Genomic DNA, 21,219 nt, shown 5'->3' with positions numbered 1-21,219 from the left:
AGTTATGGGCCTTAGCCCAAACTGTTGTTCTTCTAAGCTCTCAGCTCTTTTTTGAGTAAGCTGCGACCGGGTGAGAGGAAAGGCTGCCCAAGCTTGATGAGAGAAAGGATCAGGGCCCCACTGACAAGTGACTGCTGTGTGAAGAGCTGCAGCTTCGCCAAGTGCGTGCCCCTCCCCACTTTCCAGCATGACTGTGCCCTGCCTTCAGGGAGGTGATTTCAGGAGAAAGAACTTCCCCTGAAACAAACAGAAGACGACAATTAGTCACAATGCTGTGTGCAGCTTAGTCACCCGTGACATAAACAACCTCCTTGGTCCTCCTCAGCTTCCTTCCTGTTAAAGGTTGATCTAGAAGAGCATTTCCAAAGCTGTGTTTCTGAGAACACCAGTCTCTAAAGGTTCTCCAGAAAACACAAGGCACTGAGTAGAAAGCATGTATTACATCTAACTCTTTAAAATGCACCTTCACCTACTTTAAAACTTTGGTAAAAGAAGCCTGTTATCTTCCTATAACCTAAATATACTCAAACTTACTTTAATATAAAAAGCATAAACCTTATAGATTTACTGTTTCACAAAATATAACTTGATAAAACAAACCTAAAAGAACTTATAAGCCCTTCTGAAGTCAGTTTCAATTATTTTTTAATTAATCATATTAATCAGGTAGGCTTAATTTGCACTAATGTATAAAAAAAAAAACACTCCGTAATTAGAAGATTTCCTGGTAAATACATTACTGGAATGAAAATTCACCACTGTATCCAAATCTTGAAAATGTGAAACTGTGAGTATAAGACAAAACACAATTAAGGATCTCTAGATTTTAATAAAAGCATAGTTTTTTTAATAACAAAATTCACATTTTATTTAAGTTGAAATAAACTATACAAAATAGATTTTCCTCACCAAAAATAACAGCAATATTTTTGTATTATTCCTAGATAAACCACAAAACACTTATTTTTGTAGGTTTTTCAGGTTTTGTTTATAAATCAAGACAAGGCACTGGATATAGTCATGGAAAAAGGCAGACGAAAACAGACAAATCAGTTGTCAGTATGCATGGTCTCTGATTCTGCCTTAACCATGAACAGAGGTGTTCAACATATACCTGCTAAAAAGCTTATGAAGACTAAAAACACAGTTTTACTGACTGCCTTCAATGGGTTAAACATTCTCCTATAGACCTGCAGAAAAACAGCATATATGGCCAATATTCTCAAAGTTCTTACCTATTAAGTTTTAGAAGCAAAATCATTAGCATAATTTAAGACATGCAAAGGTGAGTGCCCTAAGGGAAGCATTATCACAAACAAGGCGCAGTGGAGCCCAGAGGAGCCTAACGCATCTTTCCCAAGTAGATGACAAATTACTAAATCACTGGGGCACTTGGGTGGCTCAATAAGTTGAGTGTTCAACTCTTGATTTTGGCTCATGTAATGATGTCCAGGTCCTGAGATTGAGCCCTGCAGGCTCCACGCTCAGTGGAGAGTCGGTTTGGGGTTCTCCCTCTCCCTTCCTCCTGCCCCTCCCCACTGTTTGTATTCTGTCTCTCTCTCTCAAGTAAATATATATATTTTCTTAAATTACTAAACTATTATGTTGGATTCCTTAGGCTATTTTTGTGGTTTTTATGACTTTATATTGGTGTCACTTCTCCCTGAAAGCTTCCACTTCCATTCCTCAATGGTAGTGGGTTTCAAACTGAGGAAATCTTTGGCATAAAATCAACTGAGGAAATCTAAAAATGTGATTGTCAAATGATCAGTGGAAAGAATAAAAAGAAAAAGAAAACCATTCCATTATATTGCTACACTTCTTATCAACTAGCAATTATCATCTAATTCAGTAGGGAACTCATAATACGTATAATCTTCAGAGGGTGTAAGACCGGAAAACAACATACCAATTCTATGAAGTAAAAACATCCGTATGACCAGGATAAGAGAGAAAAATTTTCTCAACTAAAAACCTTCCACTCACTCCCCACTTTCTGGGCATATATGTATAATCTTATTTTTAAAGTACCAAAACATAGGGCTTTTTTTTTAAGTAGCTAAAATGTACTGCTATTTGAGCTATGCTCTAAATATTACCAACTTACATAAATACTCTTTTAGAACATGAAATTCTAATCACTTTAATAATGTTAAAAAAATACCATGGTTCACACTAGATTAATTTTTAATGTAAATTGGTTACTAAGTCTGTCTCTGAACAGTTCATATTGTAAATGGTTTCAAATTGTTGGACTAGTGCCACAGACTTTTCATAACATGGTCACGCTAATGTTTACTTAAGCAAACAAACAAACAAAAATGTATATCTATAGATACATACAAACACACACATATGCTTATTAAGAGTTTTATTTAAAAATAACTTCAATCAACCAAACACACATTCCTTAGCTTTATGAAATGACAAATGCTTATGTTGTAACCAAAGAGAATGATCCCAATGGAATTAAATCACTTTTCTTAGTTACAAACTCATGCAGTCTAGTATTCCCGAAGGCTACAACCCTGCTTCAACAGGGGCCTAGAGAGAAATGCAACTACTATAGTGACGCTATGTAAAAAAGTTTAAAAAAGAAAAAAAGAAGAAAGGGGGAAAGGAAAGAAGGGAGGGAGGGAGGAAGGACAAGAGCAAAAAAGAAAGAGAAGGGGGAAAGTAGGGGAGAAGCAGGAGAGGGGAGGCTACAATACTGGTAAGAATACAAAAGATCTTTTTTTTTTTCCTTTCTTTCATTCCTTTTTTTTTTTTTAAACTTTTGTACATCTGTCTTCCTGCATGGAAATGCTATTTTTCTTACATCTGTGCTCTGTTAAAAAGCACAATAAAATTATACCAAAACAAAGCCAGATATGGTAATTCACCCACATGGAGTTGTGTAACTTCTCATGTACAATGTTGTTCAGGAAAAATCCTCTGCCCCAAGAGGAAAGAGGCCTTGGATTCTACATCTGGTTGTTTGGGGGGTTATAAACTACTGAAGAGAGCTGACCCCAAAAATCTCTGAAAATGAGATCTGGATGAAAATCAGAGAGGAATTTTCCACAGCCCTGCTGTTAAGTAAGAATTTACTAGCTAAGCAGACTCCACAAGGAAATAGAAGAGCACAGACAGAGAAAAAATTTTAAAAAGAATTAGGACAGTTCATGAGTAACAGGCAATGTTTTTTTAAGAGTTGGGCAGAAAACCTTCCACTATTATCCCATCTCAGTCTCAGTTTCCTCTGTGAGGCACAGGGACGAAAATAAACAAATATACACTATCATACATCCTTCAATGACAAGCTTTACTACTGCACGTTTTATTCATTTAATATTAATAACATGCCAGTCAGCTGACAGTCCTATTTTTTGATAAGAGAACATCTCGGCATGGTAGGCATCTTCTAATCTAAGGCATCAGCTGGAAAATCAAAGAGGCTGAATGAAGCATTTAAGGCTAGTCTTAAGAAATCTCCCAACTGGATTTCTCCTTTAATCTCTCCACTGAACTGGGGAATGGGGGCATCAGAGCAGGTAAAACGGCACTGGAAGGCAAGCTAGCTGGGAGGCCTATTAAGGCAAAGAGATGCTTGAAGATTGATCACATCACACCAGACTGGAATACACTTAAGCCTGTTTACTCTTCCCCTTTCTAATTTAACACACATCTCTTTTTATAAGAGAAATTTTTGCTATAAAGGGCCAAATGGTGTGGAAACAACTGGCAAGAAAGTAAAAAAGAAAGAGAAATTATTAACTCACTATGTCCCAGAGGCCTTACATACATGATCTCACTTAAACCTCCCAACAGCCTCCAGAGTGTGTACCATTATCACGGCTTTTCCAATTTGGAACCTGAGGTTCCACATGGTGAAGTGAGATTCTGAAAGTCACGGCTAAAAGTTAAAGAGCTAAGATTCAGACCCAAGGCACTCTAACTCCAAAGTTTACATGTTTTCTGTTGTGTCACAGGATATCTGTGTCAGAAATGGTCAGTCAGGGAACCTGAACTGTACAGACGCTTCTCTGGCATCTTATTATAGCTGGGGACGACTCACGGATTTCTTCAAGTCTTAGTTTCTTCATCTGAAAAAGAGTTAATTACTAAACTGCTTACTTTATCTAGTATTACCACAGGACTATTTATTGTGATTGCTGTTTAGATTCTACATGCCTAAATAAAATGTTTTGGTTTCTCTTTCTTTCCTATTTTTCCTGAATGGGGGGTGGGTGGGAATCACAGGACACCAGTAGCATTTATAAGAAGCCAACTTCATTACTCTTATTTTTTAAATAGAAGCTTTCCTGTTTAGAAAATATAATCACTTCTTTCAGTTCCCAGTTTCATCCCCAAAGCAAAGTCTTGACTATAGAGAAGTAACACATCCTGTAACAAGAAAGAGTTCCTGTGTTGATAACAGGAAGGATAAAAAGCAATCCTTAATTCTTACTTGCAGTTCTGATTATCTTAAAATCATGGTTTGTTTCTTAAAGAAACAGCTAAATACACACATAGCAGGTGTCTCATGCTCACCTGGCATAGAACAAGGAGTCTTATAGGAACAAGGATGGCTCTGTGGGAGCAGCAGTATATGCAGGCTGGTTTACTGATGGCCCTCATCCCACCTATTTAACAGGGTGATCACATATGCTGGTACCCAGGACAGGCCCCGTTTATGTAATTATTAATAGTGCCCCCTTTTAGCCCAAAAAAGTAGTTGAGTATACATACAATAAATCATATGGCCATATGGCCATTCTACTCTTAAAAATTATAAATCATTTTCTTCCTTAACATATTAATCTGTGGCCAAGAACAGCACAGTTGGTTTCAAACAAGGCAGACACAGAATCAATACACACTGAAAAGGAATTGTCTGTAAGAAATGCTAAAAGTCCAATACAAAGTCAAGTAACCATTAACTGCAAATTTAAATCTTCTTACCAACAAAACACTATTGCTACTTTTAGTCATTTTTCAGCTGGAAAAACAATACAATTTAAAAATACCTACAGAATCAAACAGAAGGGTTAGTTCTTTGAGGCAGCGCTCACAGGAGGGTGAAGCCACGAACAACGTAAAGTGACAATAACGGTGGCTCCCAGCTTCTCACAAAGACACCCCCTGACTCATGTTCAGCCTGCACTTGGATCTGCTTTCTCTCTTTCTCAGTTTCTCTCTCTCAAGACTATAGGAATAGCCCATAGATACACAGCCTGTACTGGGTCGAATAGTGTCCCCTACAAATTCATTTTTACCAAGAACCTCAGAATAGGACCTTATTCAGAAAAATGGTCTTCACAGATGTAATTAGTTAAGAGATGGTCCTACTAGACTAGGGCAGGTCCTCAATCCAATGACTGGTTCCCTTATAAGAAAACAAGAAGACACAAAGATACAAGGAAGAAGGCTATGTGACAATAGAGGCAGAGACTAAAGGGATGCAGTGACACGTCAAGGAATGCCAATGATGGTCAGGAGCCACCAGAAGCTAGGAAGAGGCAAAGACACCTCTTTCCCAGAAGGTAGCAGGGCCCTACCAAAACCCTGATTTTGGGTTTCTGGCCTCTAGAATTGTGAGAGAATATATTCCTGCTGCCTCAAGCCATCAAGCTTCTGGTAATTTGTTAAAGCAGTCCTAGGAAACTAATTCATACATTAGGTTGAATTATCATCATTTTTTAAGATTTCACTTGGGTTATCAAGGGGCAATAAACGGTGGTCCATGGAAGGGAATACCTGGACTATGCACCCGAAAGACGAGAGCTCTGCTGCCCATCCAGCAACCCTACCCTGGGCCTGTGGAATACTGAAAGCAGCCCTTCCTCTGCGCTGGGGTGGAAGGGCGTTATCTAAGTCGTACCTCATCCTTCTTCTCCTGAATGCGTCGTCTCTCTGCCTCGATAGCCAGCTTCTCCTGGATTTCCTGAGCAATTTCACAGTCTTGTTGTTCACTAAAAAACAAAGGTTAAAACAGTATGAATAAAGAAAATAAGGCATGATTTTTCCTAAAAATAACATAATTTACTAATACTCACTTTGAGCCCATGCACACTTTTTATTTTACTTAAACCTCACGAGAGTGATGAAAGAGGTTGAGGTTACCACACTTTACAGACAAAAAAGGCGGGGCCCAGAGTAGTGAAACCATTTCTCTAAGATCAGAGAAAATAAGTGGCAGAACCAGAATCCAATCCCCTGACATTACAATGGAAAGTCCCATGCTTTTTCTACATTCCTAAATCACTTCACCATACTGGGACCACTCTACAGAGAAGCATGTTTTCTTAAGAACATGTAAAGGAGACACAGACTGAGATTAAGGTCCACAAATATCCAAATACAGATATGGAACACATAGAAAAAACTTGGGAGATAGCTCACTAAATGTCACTGTAATCACCCAGAGGTGCTGGTATGACTTTAAAATGATTTCTATAAATTTTTAAATTAGATGTATTTTTCAGTTTCACTAATACTTAAAATTCCTCCTCTCCCCCAATAGACACCTCTTTGGCTGATGCCAGTTTCCTTAATACTCAGGCCCCTAAGAAAATAAAATGTAATACCACAGCCAGCACGGATTGTTTTGTTTGGGTATTCATGCATTCAACAAAGATTTAAGTAACACCTGCTATGGTCCAGGCCCTATGCTCAACACTGAGGATACAAACATGAGGAAATCTTCACTCTACACTCAGAGTGTCAGAATACTTTTTGGTGAAAGAAACAAGAGAATGACTTCGGTGGGAGAAACAGATCCTTTAAAACAGCACCTATAAACTAGCAGTTCAAACACAAAATAAGGCTTCAATCTCTCAGAGGTGGGTACAAGTGTACATGTCATCTGGCTTTAGGTTTCAAGAAAACTAAATGGACAGCTCAAAACTCCTGAAATGTGATGACTCTGGACACCAACCTTTACACAAAACTGCTTGGAGGAATAAAGACCAGAAACATGCATAGAGTTTACTATTTAAAATATGCTGGAATAAATTTACATTTGTGACTTATGGGTGTAGTTTGTTTCCTAAACAAATGTATCCTTTCATTGTCCCCCTGCCAAGTGAACTTAAAATATTCAGTAGGGGAGCCTTGGTGGCTCAGTTGGTTAAGTGTCTGACTCTTGATCTCAACTCAGGTCTTGATCTCAGGGTCCTGAGTTCAAGCCCTGCACTGGAGTCCATGCTGGGTATGGAGTCTACTTTAAAAAAAAAAAAAAAAAAATACTCAGTAAGTCTCAGTCTTGGTGGTATACTCCATGTTTAACAAATAGCATTTTCTAATTCAAAAGTGTTGCAGAGGGCAATAATCCTAGCTGCCATTGAGGAATTAAAATCCATATACTCTATTCTGATGAAACTGAGAGGATAAAAATTATTCTGACTATTCTATATGGAAATGGGTCACTTTCAACACGCCTGGAAATAGCTGTAGGTGGAAGATGTGTGCACAGACGCAGGTTTGTACACGTGTTGTGCACACACAAGACAGAAATGGAAGGAAGAGAAACATGCCTTCTCATGGCAATTTATCAGCTATAAAAGTATTTGGACTTAATGACTTCATCTTATAGGTCTAATATTTTAGGATTCTTAACCACTCAAACCAAAGAACTGAAAAGAAATAAAAACCTACTCAGAACAATTTTTATTTATATATCATCTTTTCATTTACTCACTTCTAATAATTAAGGATCATATATAAAATCATGGTCTTAGTTTTCAAAGATTTCTCTACTAGGATCTCCCAAACTCATGTAAAATCTGTACAGAAGTTAGCAACTATTAATTATATGCAGATGATAACAGATGGGAAGAAAGCAGAAGCTCAGCACAGAAGATAAGGCCAAATCAAATGTTAAAGGTACCAAGTAACACAGATGTACCTCCTAATATGGACAACAGCCAAAATATGGAAAGAGCCCAGATGTCCACGGTCAGAAGAATGGATAAAGAAGATGTGGTGTACACATAACACACACACACACACACACACACACACACACACACACGCACGCACAGGAAGACTACTCAGCCATTAAAAAGAATGAAATCTTGCTATTTGCAATGACTTGGATGGAACTAGAAGGTATTATGCTAAGCGAAATAAGTCAATCAGGGAAAGACAAATACCACAGGAATTCACTCATATGTCGAACTTAAGAAACAAAACAGATGAATATAGGGGAAGAGAAGAAAAAATAAGACAAAAACAAAAAGGAAGGCAAACCATAAGGGACTTTTAACTATATGAAACAAATTGAAGGTTGCTAGAGAGGAGCTGGTTGGAGGGAATGAGGTAACTAGGTGATGGACATTAAGGAGGGCATGTGATGTGATGAGCCCTGGGTGTTATATATAACTGATGAATCACTAAATTCTGCTGCTGAAACTAATACACACTATATGTTAACTAAAGTGAATTTAAATAATTATTAAAAAATAACTTAAAAATATATAAAGAAGTGAGGCTTAAACTGAGCTTAGTAACTTCAAATCCTACTTCCATGAAGGAACAGATCCAGTACACTCAGCCAATTATACAGAATCCTGAGAAGAAAAATCAAGTGGGAAAGGAGTAGTCAACAACCGCCAAACCTGACATTGGACAGGGACCCCAGGATGCAGACGGAGTGAGACGTTCCAATTCACTAATATTTATAGCATTTCATCCATCCACTGATGTGCAATGTCAAAATTACCAGGGTGTGAAAATCAGAAAAACGTCCTTTCTAACTTATTTATTTCAGTTAGGAATACCTCCAAAACCCCGAAGTCCCAGGCAGAAATATAACATCTGGCTCTCCTCTAATTTAAGACCTATAATCCATCACTGTCCGAATCCTCATTTATATTTAGTGTTTTATCTTGATAATCTCTGAATAATCTCTTTATGCTCACTATCATTACCCTAACTTAGGATCTTAAACCTCTGCATCAGCCTCAGAACTGCCCTTCAGAGTAAAGCACTGTGAATCCTGTAAAGGGCAATAACTGAGAACTCTAGAATATTATTCTAGCTCTGGGTCTGATCTTCCCTCTGGTTGTGACCCTGAACCTCCACACATCTCAAGTCTCTCTCTTTTTTTTTTTTTAAGATTTATTTATTTTAGAGAGTGAGTAAGAGAGCAGTGGGGATGGGCAGAGGAAGAGAAAGTCCCAGACTCTGCCCTAAGCACAGAGCTCAATGCGGGGCTCAATCTCCTGCCCCTAGGATCAGGGCCTTAGCTGAAATCAAGAGTTGGTCGCTTAACTGACTGAGCCACCCAGTCAAATCTAATTCCATTGTCTCAAATCAAGCCTCGTCATCTCTTCATTTGACCACTGCTTAACAGTTGCCTCCACAATTCTTCACCTACCTAGCAGCACCCAGAGAAGGCCCCAAAATAAAAACCCCAACAGGTTCTCTGTTGTTTATAATATAAAATCTACAAAATCCAAATTCCTAAAAATATAACTTAAGTAACCTTTTGGTCCAACTTTTGACTACTTTTCTGGCCTCATGCCCTACCCAGGCCCTTACTCACACTCTGCAGTCCGGCAGGACTGAACATTGTGTAGCTACCATGAGATTCCAAGTTCTTTTACCTCCTGTCTTCCTTTTTACTTCCTCTGGCTAGAATCATTTTCCCCAGCTATGACTACAGACTTCTAATTAATCATCAAGGTTCAGATTAATTGTATCATCTGCAATTGGGATGGTTTTCCCAGTCTCTCCCCTCTTCAAAGGCATGAAATGTATTCTCCAATTCCACGTGGCTTGTGCAGGTTATCTGTAGATTTATAATACTCAGAGTTTTATTCTGAGACCCTTAAGGGCAGTGGCTACATTTTATTCCTATCTGTGGTCTTCAGTGCCTTTCATGGTGACAGGTATAGCAAGAGTCAATAAGAGTGTTTATTTCGAAAATAAGCTAACAAAATGATGACTAAAATTCTTTCTACGAGTAATAGAACAAAAGGATAAACCGTTCCTCAAAATGGCAAAAATGATAGGTTTTCCTGTTTCTTCGAACATGAACTACAGTAAATTAAAGGTCCCTTCACTTCTTCCTTAACCTTTCCTCCTCAGAACAAAACCATGCAGTAAAACCCACCATTTGCGATTTAGGGATAGGGGCCAATGGCAAGAAATGCACTCTGTGAGCTTGTGCTGGAAGAGATTTTAGATGTGGTCTTTACATTTATCTAATTCTTAAAGGAGGAGACTAAGAAAGAACTTTTGTTAGATGGGGAAGTTATAAAAAGAACTAAGGGTGTAATTCAGAGCTTTCCAGAAGATTCTGCCTCTCCCTGAAAAGGACAAGGTTCAAGGAAAATAAGAGCAGCAAACACCACCAGAAAATAGTAAAGGAATCCAAATAATTCCTGAAGTTCTTGGATAGCCAGTATTTCACTGGACTCCCCCAAACAAACTGTGAGGCAAAAGGGACAGAGATTATGATCCACATGCTATAGGGAAGGGATATACACTCAGAGAGATGGACCAAATGCCTCGAAGTCATACAGTTACAAGTGTTAAGAGTTCATACCAGAAGTCTCATGTCCCAAAACCAAGAAAGTGTTCCAACAATGAACAAAAATTTTCAAATCAAAGAAAACTATGGGATAGCCACTACAGGATTTATAATCTAATAGTGAAAGGCATAAGATGGATAGACCCAGTCTTCTTCCCTGTGCTGGTTGCTGACTCTACAGAGAAAACCAGTCCCGGCATGACTCCCTCCCATCCCCCAAATCCTCACAGGTCTTTGTAGCGCTTCTGGAGCTGAGCCTGAGCTTTCAGATCTTCCTCCTGAAGCTGCTTAGCCACCTGGAGATCATGTTGGACCAAGCGGTTCCGCTGAATGTTCGATGCCAAATGATGCTCGACTGGACAGAAAGATTGAAGAGAGGAATGATAATGTCATTTTTTTTTTTGGCTTATTAATACTATGCCTCAAAATAACTTAAGAAGAGCTTTTCCATTAAAAAGAGCTTCACATCCACAACTTCACTGTATGCTCTCAAATATGCTATATAACAGGGAAAGAGGAATTCCTCTTCTCATCTTTCCATTAAGTAAAGTGAGGACCGGAAAGGTTAAGTAATTTGCCTTTGGTCACATGGTGAAACAGTGGTAGTACCAGGACTTCCACATACTCTAAGGCCGAGGCCAAGGCTCCTTCTGCTCCACCAGTTGATACTCTCTTTATAAACTACATTTTTCAATACTTAATTTTTATATTGACACATAAATGATTCTCAAATTACATACTGACAAATATGTACTGTTGTATAACACACATAACTCAGATTCAGCTTCTATACATACATAATTTTTTTAATTTAATTTTATTTTTTGTGTGTGCTCCCAAATTCATTGTTTACGCACCTCATCCAGTGCTCCATGCAATACATGCCCTCCTTTTTTTTTTTTTTTTGAGATTATATTTGTTTATTTGACAGAGAGAGATCACAAGTAGGTAGAGAGGGAGGCAGGGAGAGAGAGGGAAGCAGGCTGCGTGCTGAGCAGAGAGCCGAATGCCAGGCTCGATTCCAGGACCCTGGGATCATGACCTGAGCCGAAGGCAGAGGCTTAACCCACTGAGCCACCCAGGCGCCCCCTAATACGTGCCCTCCTTAATACCCACCACCAGGCTCACCCAACCCCCTCAATCCCCTCCCCTCCCAAACCCTCAGTCTGTTTCTCATAGTCCACAGTCTCTCATGGTTTGTCTCTCCCTCCAATTTCCCCCAGCTCACTTCTCCTCTCCTTCTCCCAATTTCCTCTGTGTAATTCCTTATGTTCCACAAGTAAGTGAAACCATAGGATAATTGACTCTCTCTGCTACATAAATATTAAGAAAAATCCACAATCTAGATACCGCCAGTGCCTGGAAAGATGTTTAGACCCCTATTCTAGGGGAAGGAACAGATGCCAGATAGTATCTCTCTCCAGTAACATTAGGGTAAAAGAAAAGGTTCAAGTCCCCCTTCTCCCACATAACCAACAGTCTTCTCCTCCCTGGTAGCTGTCATGCTTCAAAATACCCAAACTTCACTCTCCACCCAGTGACATTTGCCTAGATAAATTCCTCAGGATGGAAGGGCAGTGTGGCCTGGTGACTCCGTTCTCTCCTGCCTCACCCTAAGAAACCTGCCTCAAGCTACCACTAAAAAAGCAAACAGAAGAACAGAATGAGGGCCATTACTCACTTTCTTGTTCCTGCAGGCTGTGGGCCAGGGTGTGGTCCTCTAAGACAGCAAAGTCTCGGCACACTGCAGAGGATGAAGGAAGAAAAGCAAACAAGACTCGTTGGTAATATTTTAATATATCTTAAAAAGAGAACTGTGTTTACTTCAAAAATTAAACCAAATATTTTAGGATGATCAAGTTTATAACATGCAATGCAAAAGAGTGACTAGTTAGTATCAAGTCTTCATTCACAAAATCCACATAGTACCTGCTCAGTGCCAAGCACAGGGTGTCACAAAATAATGGTTAGCTCTGGTCCCTGGCCTAACTATACTAACCACAGAATCAGAACCCAGAGGTCCAGATATTCTAATCCACATCTATTAAGAGAGGGCAAGAACTGTTACCACAATACAAGAGTCAAGAACGTACTGCATACTGCAGCTGAGAGAAAACTGAGTTCTCGCATGGTCAGAGAAGTTAAGAGCAGTCTAGCCTTTGCCACAGTCATCTGGGGTTGAGAGGATCCTCTCCCAGAGACTGACATCCTGGTTCCCAAAGGAAAAAACATACCTGTATTAGCCCCTCGGGTAGGAACAGATCTCTAAGTCAAGGATAATCACATTCTTTAATGGGTCCACACCCTCAGACATAAGTTAGAACTGGCTCCCTAGGTCTGTCTAAATGTAGAGCTTCCTAGAATGGATCTTTAAACCAAAAGAAAATGGGAACTTTAGGGGATACAGAAATCTACCCCTAATGTTGTCTTGATTTGGAGATCCAGGCAGGAGCATTCACTGGCCTATCTTTTTAGAAGCAAACGGGAAGAGATGGTCTCCAAGGTCCATTCTACCCCAAACTGCAATTCAAACTCCTGTTTCCTAACATAAGCATATACATAAAACAATACAATACTTATGAAGGACTCTTATCATGAAATGTGCTTTTTATTTGTCTGTTTGAAGGGCAGTAGTTTAGGTGATACCTTTTTACTCTATTCCAAACACATAACTCACATGAAAAAGGAAAATTCCTCAAAGCCATAAACTACTACAATATATAGGACTCAGAAAACTACCAGAGGAATACCAGAAGTCATAGATTTCTTTCTGAAGCTTTGGATTTGCCTATGAGGACAAAGAATAAAGAAACACGTCTTTGCCATTCTTAGCACTTACATATGCTGAAACATACATTCATGTAGCTCTGTCCCTGAGAAATAATGCAGTAAAAAAAGGAGGTAGATCCTGGACATTGAGGTTACTGCAAAATGGTTTTACAAATCATTTCTATCTAAGAACCATTCAAGCTACATACGAGCTGCTTACCCCTTGTTCAAACGCTACTGCCAAACTATTAATTTCCAGTAGGAAGTCCTGTTCTTTTACATCAGATATATTCTCAGCAAATTCTAACAACTGTGGCCCAGATCCTAGTCTGTGTTTCACAGAATGAAAGTGCTTTCAAAATGAGCTAGTTAACCCTTTCAATTAATAGGTGAGGAAAATGAGGGTCAGAGGGAACAAAGGACTTATTAAGGCTATATGCAATTTGTTGGTGACAAGGCAAGAAGTCAGTGACTGTGCCAGCAAGAGCTCTTTCCTTTCCTGACACTATGACAGCCCTCCTGGACTTCAGACAAACCGGGAGGCTGAAACAGACCAAAGGAGATATTCAATACTGACTAACACGCATTCCCTAAAATGCTTAGCTAATTAATATTAATTGATTAAGTGCCCAAAACATGCATGATTTAGTTCACAGAAAACAAATATTCAGAATCAGCCAAATGAATGTAATCAAATCCTGTGCAAAAGAATGCTATTTTAATATGCTGCCTTATTATCTGAAGTGCTTTTATTATACTATCAAAGTTTATGTCTATATACTAAAGTCAGTATTAATTTTAGATTAAGATTAGATTAATTATTAAGTTTAATATTTTTCATATCAAGGATGGCAACTTATTATTAGGTCATAAAACAATTTACTAAGTCTAAAACAAGCATTTAAAAATGAATACACTAGAAAACAGAGTATAGCATACAGAGTAAGGGAAACTATGGTATGGAGAAACTTTTTCAGTTTTACACACATAACACACACATACACACACACAGATACATTATATATACATGATATGCATTAAGTCATAATGTAAAACATATGTCATCCTGTAGGTTACGGTCAAAAACACTTAAAAGCCACTTTAATTTATGTGATCAGGGCAGAAAGTTATATCAAACAATATATTTTATATATTTTTAATGTCATGTTGAATAAAATTAAAAAATTATAAAATTAGTACAGTTTTCCACAGGGATAACCATGTGAAGAACTGAAATAATTTCATATTTTTTCTTTTAGTCATTTCTTTTAGTCATTTTTTTCTTTTCCTGCAACAGGAAAAACATAATGTTTATGGATATAAACACCTGTAATAAAAATATACGTTTTCCACATACTAAATTTGGAATCATGGTCACCTACAGAGAGAGGCAAAGGCAGAAGTGTCTCTGCTATATCTGATGGAGTTCTATTGCTTTATGAACAAAACGGAGAAGACTAAAGCAAATAAGGCAAATATTAACATCCATTAAATTTGACCAATAGGTTGTCGGTTTCTGTATTTCTTTTGCTTTTTGTAATTTGTTATGTATTACATTTTAAATTCTACAATTAAATACAAAGTTTAAAAAAATCTGTATCTTTAATTCCATCAACAGCATATACTGCTAAATCATAAACATGGAGACACAGTGACATAACAGGTACAAGGGGTTTATGAATTACTGGTTACTGTAGCAATGACTCTTCACAATGATTTCTTGATATTTAAACAAAAAGTACAAAGTCTATTCAGTCATTATGATTTGATCCTAAATCTTCTTACAGTATATATGGGTTATGGCTTGAGTTAGAAGAGAATCTAGAAGATCTTCAAAGACTACAAGGAAGTGCACACACATATACACAGAATTGTACTGTCAATACGATGACTTAGCACTTCAGAGTTTGCTAAGAACTTCCAAGTATACAATCTCATTTATACCAAGTATTGTGTGTTCAGTACAGTTTCTTCTGCATCCACTCTGGTTCCTTCCAAGATGTGCCTCTGTATTCTCTGCACCATAATTCTACTACAAGCTGGAAAACAACCACACATCCAGCCATCTTTGTAAATCAGTAATCAGATGGGCAATTACAGAAAAATTTCACAGCCAGGCCAAGTTCAGAGCCTAGATCTTTGCTCCTTCCTTAATCTACTTTGAAGTAAACAGTATAAATGTACTGAGGGTAAACAGCATAAATTCACCACACTACCTTTCCCTGCAGGCATATTTAAGATGTACAACTGGGCCCTGAACTCTTACCCTCGCACTTCTCAAACTTCCTCCCTCCTATGTTTACTTTCACTCATCCAAATTTCACGCTGATCTTGCCAGTAAAGCAACACCATCACTCCTCTTCATTCCTACTCAGACTTCAATGGTCCTCCGACCTCTTCCCTCTAACCCCAAACGTTTTCCCCACAATTAGGGCATGGTAGCTAAGTCTCTTTTGAAAACTAATAACCATGTAACTCTGCCTCCTTGCTTCTGAAGAGGACCAACAGAAAGAAACACATTTATCCGTCAACTCAAATATACAGCTGCCTCCCTGACCAGATGCAAACTCTTCAGGGCAGGGACCTTGTGGGACTAATCTTTGCACCTTCCACAAAATTAGCACTGGATATAGCATGCAGTAACACTTCGAGAGATATTAACAGAAAAAAAAAAAAAATGAAGAAACACTGGTCAACAAAGTAAAAAAACACAACAGCTTATTGTGAGAGCATCACAGAGACTTGTAAAATTTTCAAATTCCAAATTTTCAAATAAAAACTAGAAATCTTCCCCATTCCCATTAAATGAAATAGCTTTAGTGATTCTTTTAATCCAGATATATACATATAAGTATACAACGAATTAGTTTACATTAAGCCAAGCAAATCTCAGAAATATGTGGGATTTTTACATATATAAATACACACACACACACACACACACACACACACACACTCCCCTTCATCCATTTTCCTTGAAGAGATTTTCATTCATTCGTGAATCTTTCTAAATAAATAAATGACATAGCATGTATTTAGTAAACATACTCAACAAACATTTGCTGAGTTCTCTTTTAGGATAAATAAATCATCTTCAAGCTATCAAGAAGGTAGAGATGACAAAAAGGTACATAAACATAATATAATTTAATAAATGTTATAAAGACCTACTGAATATTCTTTGAAGGCATAAATATGGAGGAGTTATGCTTGTTATGAATTGGCGGTAAGTATAAGGAATGACAGTGACTCAGGCAGAAGTATCAAGGAACCTTAAAGTAACTAACATACAAAACAAATTTCAAAGGAAGATTAAAATTCTTAAGGGCAAAAGGGGTAGGCATTCTCAGTGAAGAGGCCAATTAACTCTTACAAACCATAAAAAAGAGTGAGAAGTCATTTCCCTTCTGTCCTTTTACCCACATTCCAAAACTTTCTGAAAACACAATTCCAATGAGTCAATCTTTACAAGCTCCCACCCACACAGAAATGCCTGGGTTAATAATACATTCACTAGGAACTACTTCTTTCAACTGTGTCTGGATTGCCTTTTATGTTCTGGTACAGCTTGTGAGTTATTTTTGCATAAATGCTATTAGCAACAGATGGAATACATACTCATTACACTGAGAGCAGGGATGATACTTGCTTTCCTTTGTTCTGTACACATGAAAACAGCTTCTATGAATGACGATGATATCCCAGACACACATTTTGTCTTGAAAAGTTTGGTAACGACAAGCAGCCATAGTTGATGCTGATGGAGCACTCTGTTCATGACAATGTACTTTCACATTTATTTCTCCTAACCACTTGAAGGTAAAGGCTTTATCAGTGTTCTCATTTCATTTATGAGGAAACTTAAGGCTCAGAGAAATAAAGCAACTAGACCAAGATAGCCCAACAAATAAACAAAAGAACTGGAAACCAAACCAAGTTCCTCTGACCCTAAATATTTCTGCTCAAAGAACTCCTATGGAGAAATAAAGAGTCTATATTTCATTATGTCAGAAAAAAGTGATATTATTAAATAGTAAATAAGACAAATCTGCATTCAGTTCTCTGAAACTGCAAATACAAAATAATTTAGGTAAGGCTGGTACATGTGCTCAGAAGGTGGATTCCCAGTCCCAAAATAGAGCAATAAAAATGTGACAACACTTAACTGTGTCTCACTATCTCCCCAAAATAAGTCTCTAGCAATCAGTTTGTGTTCACTTCTGAAAAACAAGGGCAGTAAAAGTTCTTTTCACTGTTTCATGGGTGATCCACAAGAAAATCCCTCAGCTGTGAGTATGTTGAGAAATTCTGAGGAAAATCTCCCTTTGGGATCTAACCACCTCCCCCCATCTCCTCCAGTTTCCATCCAACATTAGTGAGTTTCCCTCCCTTTGCAAAGACAGTATTAATGAATTTCAGCCTAATGTGTCCATGAGATGCTGAAGACAATTTGAATGAAGAAATAACTTATGTAAACCTTATGCCTGTGTTTGTTCCCTTAAAAAAGGAACGTGTCCCTAATGTATTAAAGAAGAGTCTCTTTTCTTTATTTAAAGCTCTAATAAAATTGCCAGAGCAAGAGAGAAATGGGATGCAGGAAAAACTGAACAGTTATCATAATGACAAGTCCTCAACATTTTCACCCCAAACAAAATTTACATACATAGGAACTCAGAGTATACCAATACCACCACCACTAATACCAACACCAAAATGAACCCCTACCCCCAGTACCACCACCATCAGCCTGGAGGAAGCTTCTTAGGGATGACCAGCTGTGGACTGGACACTTTTTTAACCACCTGCCCTAATAATGAGTCCCAAAATAACAAACATAGCTTTGAGTCACTGACCACTCTGACAACTGAAACTTCCCTATCAGGAAGAAGGCTGAAACAATGAAATAAAATCTCAGTGATGTTTAAGCAATTAATTTACTAGCGAATAGAGGGTAACTGAAACCTTTGATCTTTCTGATTTTTAGTGTTCCTAGATGTCCAACCTATTGAAATTAACAAAATCTAAGTACGATATGACAGAAGGAGGTAAGTGGCACCTAATTTTGGCTAATGAAAAACTGGTAAATGACACTTGTGTTCCGTCCTCATTTTTTGCTCCTAGTCAAAGTAGCCTATGGCAGACCTACTTTTCCGATCAAGTCTCCAAATCTCCTGTCCTATCCCATATACTATGGTAATACCATCTGTCTGGAAGACAGAGGATCTTTCTGAGAAGAGACCCATGATATAATTAAGTCAGATACACTTTTCTGTAATAGTTATCCTTAGTATAACTGCCCCTCTTACTAACCTGCAGAGTGCACATAGATTTCTGTAATTGCTTTATGAAAGACTAAGACTTTTATCCACATTTTGTACAAATGATTGAGTCAAGTACTATTAACCAACCTTTCAACTGCTTGGGGCTTTTTATGGTTATTAGTTTGGGTTTATGTTTCAGTTGGCTGGTGTGGGTATGGAACACCAAGAATGGGAAAGTTTTGCAAGTCTGAAGGAAGTTTAGTCATAACACAGATTGTGTGTGTGTCTGCCTGAAGCACCTCTCCACTGTCTCAAAAATTCATAATCAACTTTCAAAACCCTCATTGAAAAGTCATTTCTCTATTTATCCAATCATACAGAATAAAACCAAAACCATCACAACTGACTCTCACACACCCAGTAGATCCAGCCAGGCTTCCCTCTCTCCCCCGCAGTGATTTCACAGCATACAGTAAATACAGTACTATGGCACTAATCATAATTATCTTTACCCATCTGTTTCCCCAGTATACATTCAAGATCCTGCAAAGCAGGAAAAATATTATGGATCATTTTCTCTCCAACATTTATCACGATGCCTGAGATGATTATTTTCAAATAAATACCTGTGGAAATGAGGGCTCGAAGAAAAATGATGACAATATAAATAATGATGTACAATAAAATACTGTATTTTTTGCAGGTGTGAGCCATCCTCACCTTCCAGCTCACCTGAAAAACGGCTGAGTAGAAGCATGTCTACCCACATTATTTAAAATGACAGTAAAGGCGGAGGGGGGTGCATGGTGGTTCAGTCAGTAAAGTGTCGGACTCTTGATTTCGGCTCATGTCATGATCTCAGAGATTCTGAGATCAAGCCTGTGCCGGTCTCCCCACTCAGCGGGGAGTCTGCTCCTCTCCCCCTGCCCTTCTCTTGCTCACTCTCTAAAATAAATAAATAAATCTTAAAAATAAAATGAAATAACAGTAAAGGGTTTCTGCTTCCATCACCCAAATTTCAGATACATTGTATGCATCATAATGGACAGAAGCTGGTAGAAACCTAGAATATCTAGAAATCCTAGACTATCTAAGTAAGTAGTACACTCAGACAAACGGTCAACTGTTGGTCCCTTTAGACCACAATTAAACACATAATTCAATTAATGGAGAAATGATGAGAATTGGAATAACAATGCCAAGGATCACACAAATAAGTGTTATTTCTAAGACTAGACCCCCAGACTATGAAAAATGTGTCCATACAGAAGGATATGTGTTAGGCTAAATAACCCGACAGAATGCATAGGATGTACATGGCATTTTGAAGCAGAGAATGCAATCTGTACTAAGGTGCTGATTCTGATCTTAGAGCTAGTGTCCTGAGTCAAATATTTGAGAAAAACTTCCTCATGTCTTCAGAAATCCTCTATAGTAGCAGACTGCCAAACAGTCCCGAAAATTAGAAAATGTTAGTAAATTAAGGTAAATGAAAAATATGTCAACATCGGAAGAAGCAAAAAAAAAAAAAAAGAAGAAGAAGAAGAAGAAGAGGGGGAGGAAACTTGAGGGATCTTTGTAAAAGGAAAACGTCTTCCAGGTGAATTATCCTGCCACAAACATTACTGAAGGACAGAGAGCTACCCTTCCCATAAAAACCTCTACAAGAACCAGAATAGAGTAACTCAAGATCTTCTGCAAAGTTCTACCAAATACCTTGTCTGCTAAAGCCACCGCTTTGGTGAGAGCACCAAACTGTCTTACAGTATCAAGAATCTTAATCTCATGTGAATATCTCTAAAAATAATAAAGGCCCTGGATGACAGGCCAGGTTCCCCAACTTCTTCAAATATTTCTGAACTTCAAACACCATTCAAAAATGTGCTGATTCATCACTTTCTTAAAATTATAAAAACTGATTATCAGAAAGGGCTTTAGCAGTTGTTGAGTCCAGACTTATCCTGCCCAAATAACCATCTTCTTAAATATTTCAGCCCCAAGAAGCCCACTTCCTTTCAACAAAGTCCATTCCCTTTCAATGCAGTCCCCCTGTAAATAACTATAAGTAAAATGGTCTTCAGATGGACAAAGCCTGCCAATCTACAGCGTTTATCCACTGATCCTGTTTCCAGCTTTGGGTAGATGGGTGTGATTTGTATAAACAATGGCACTTTGAAAATTGTTGTTTTACACACCCTATAGATAGCTGACTACCCTGCGGCTTATCATAGAAACTAGGCACAAGGAAAGATACTCTCCATTATATGTGCTAATCCTGGGAGCCTTTCTGACTATAGGTGACATACCTGTCTTTTCAACTTCATAAAATATTAGGAAGGGTAAACATCAAAATCCCAATACTGATTATGTACTACAGAATTACAGTATCATTCATTTTATTTTTTAAGCATTTCTATGTTCTCCAATTTACCTACCATGAAGGGAAGTCTTATTATTTATAATCCTTTTAAAAGTATTTTATAATAAAATATATGTTTTTAATCTAGCTTTCAGCTCTAAACATTGAAACAAATATTTACTAGGAAAAAAATGAGCTGCACTAGCAATGTTTTCTTGATTCAGTTTAATTATACTGTTTCCTTATGGTTAGAGAACCAAATTTTTTTTTTTTGTTACTATTAAGGAAAAAAGTATGCTAGCAAATATAAA

At 37.9% G+C, this 21,219-nt stretch overlaps 1 protein-coding gene across 2 annotated transcripts in view; it reads right to left on the bottom strand.

The window, feature by feature from the left end:
* CCDC50 (coiled-coil domain containing 50) overlaps positions 1-21,219 on the bottom strand; it is a 63,947-nt gene that overhangs the window by 23,844 nt on the left and 18,884 nt on the right. For both annotated transcript variants that reach the window (XM_032875649.1, XM_032875650.1), the window contains exons 2-4: positions 12,201-12,263; positions 10,748-10,874; positions 5,864-5,954 (exon numbers count right to left, since the gene is read on the bottom strand). In XM_032875649.1, coding sequence (XP_032731540.1) covers positions 5,864-5,954; positions 10,748-10,874; positions 12,201-12,263 — 281 coding nt within the window. The remainder of the gene's footprint in view (positions 1-5,863; positions 5,955-10,747; positions 10,875-12,200; positions 12,264-21,219) is intronic.

The sequence above is a fragment of the Lontra canadensis genome, unplaced genomic scaffold (assembly GCF_010015895.1).
Source record: "Lontra canadensis isolate GAN:19392208 unplaced genomic scaffold, GSC_riverotter_1.0 scaffold56, whole genome shotgun sequence".
Lineage (NCBI taxonomy): Eukaryota > Metazoa > Chordata > Mammalia > Carnivora > Mustelidae > Lontra > Lontra canadensis.
Note: the sequence above shows the minus strand (reverse complement) of the source record. Positions and strands in the feature narration are given on the sequence as shown.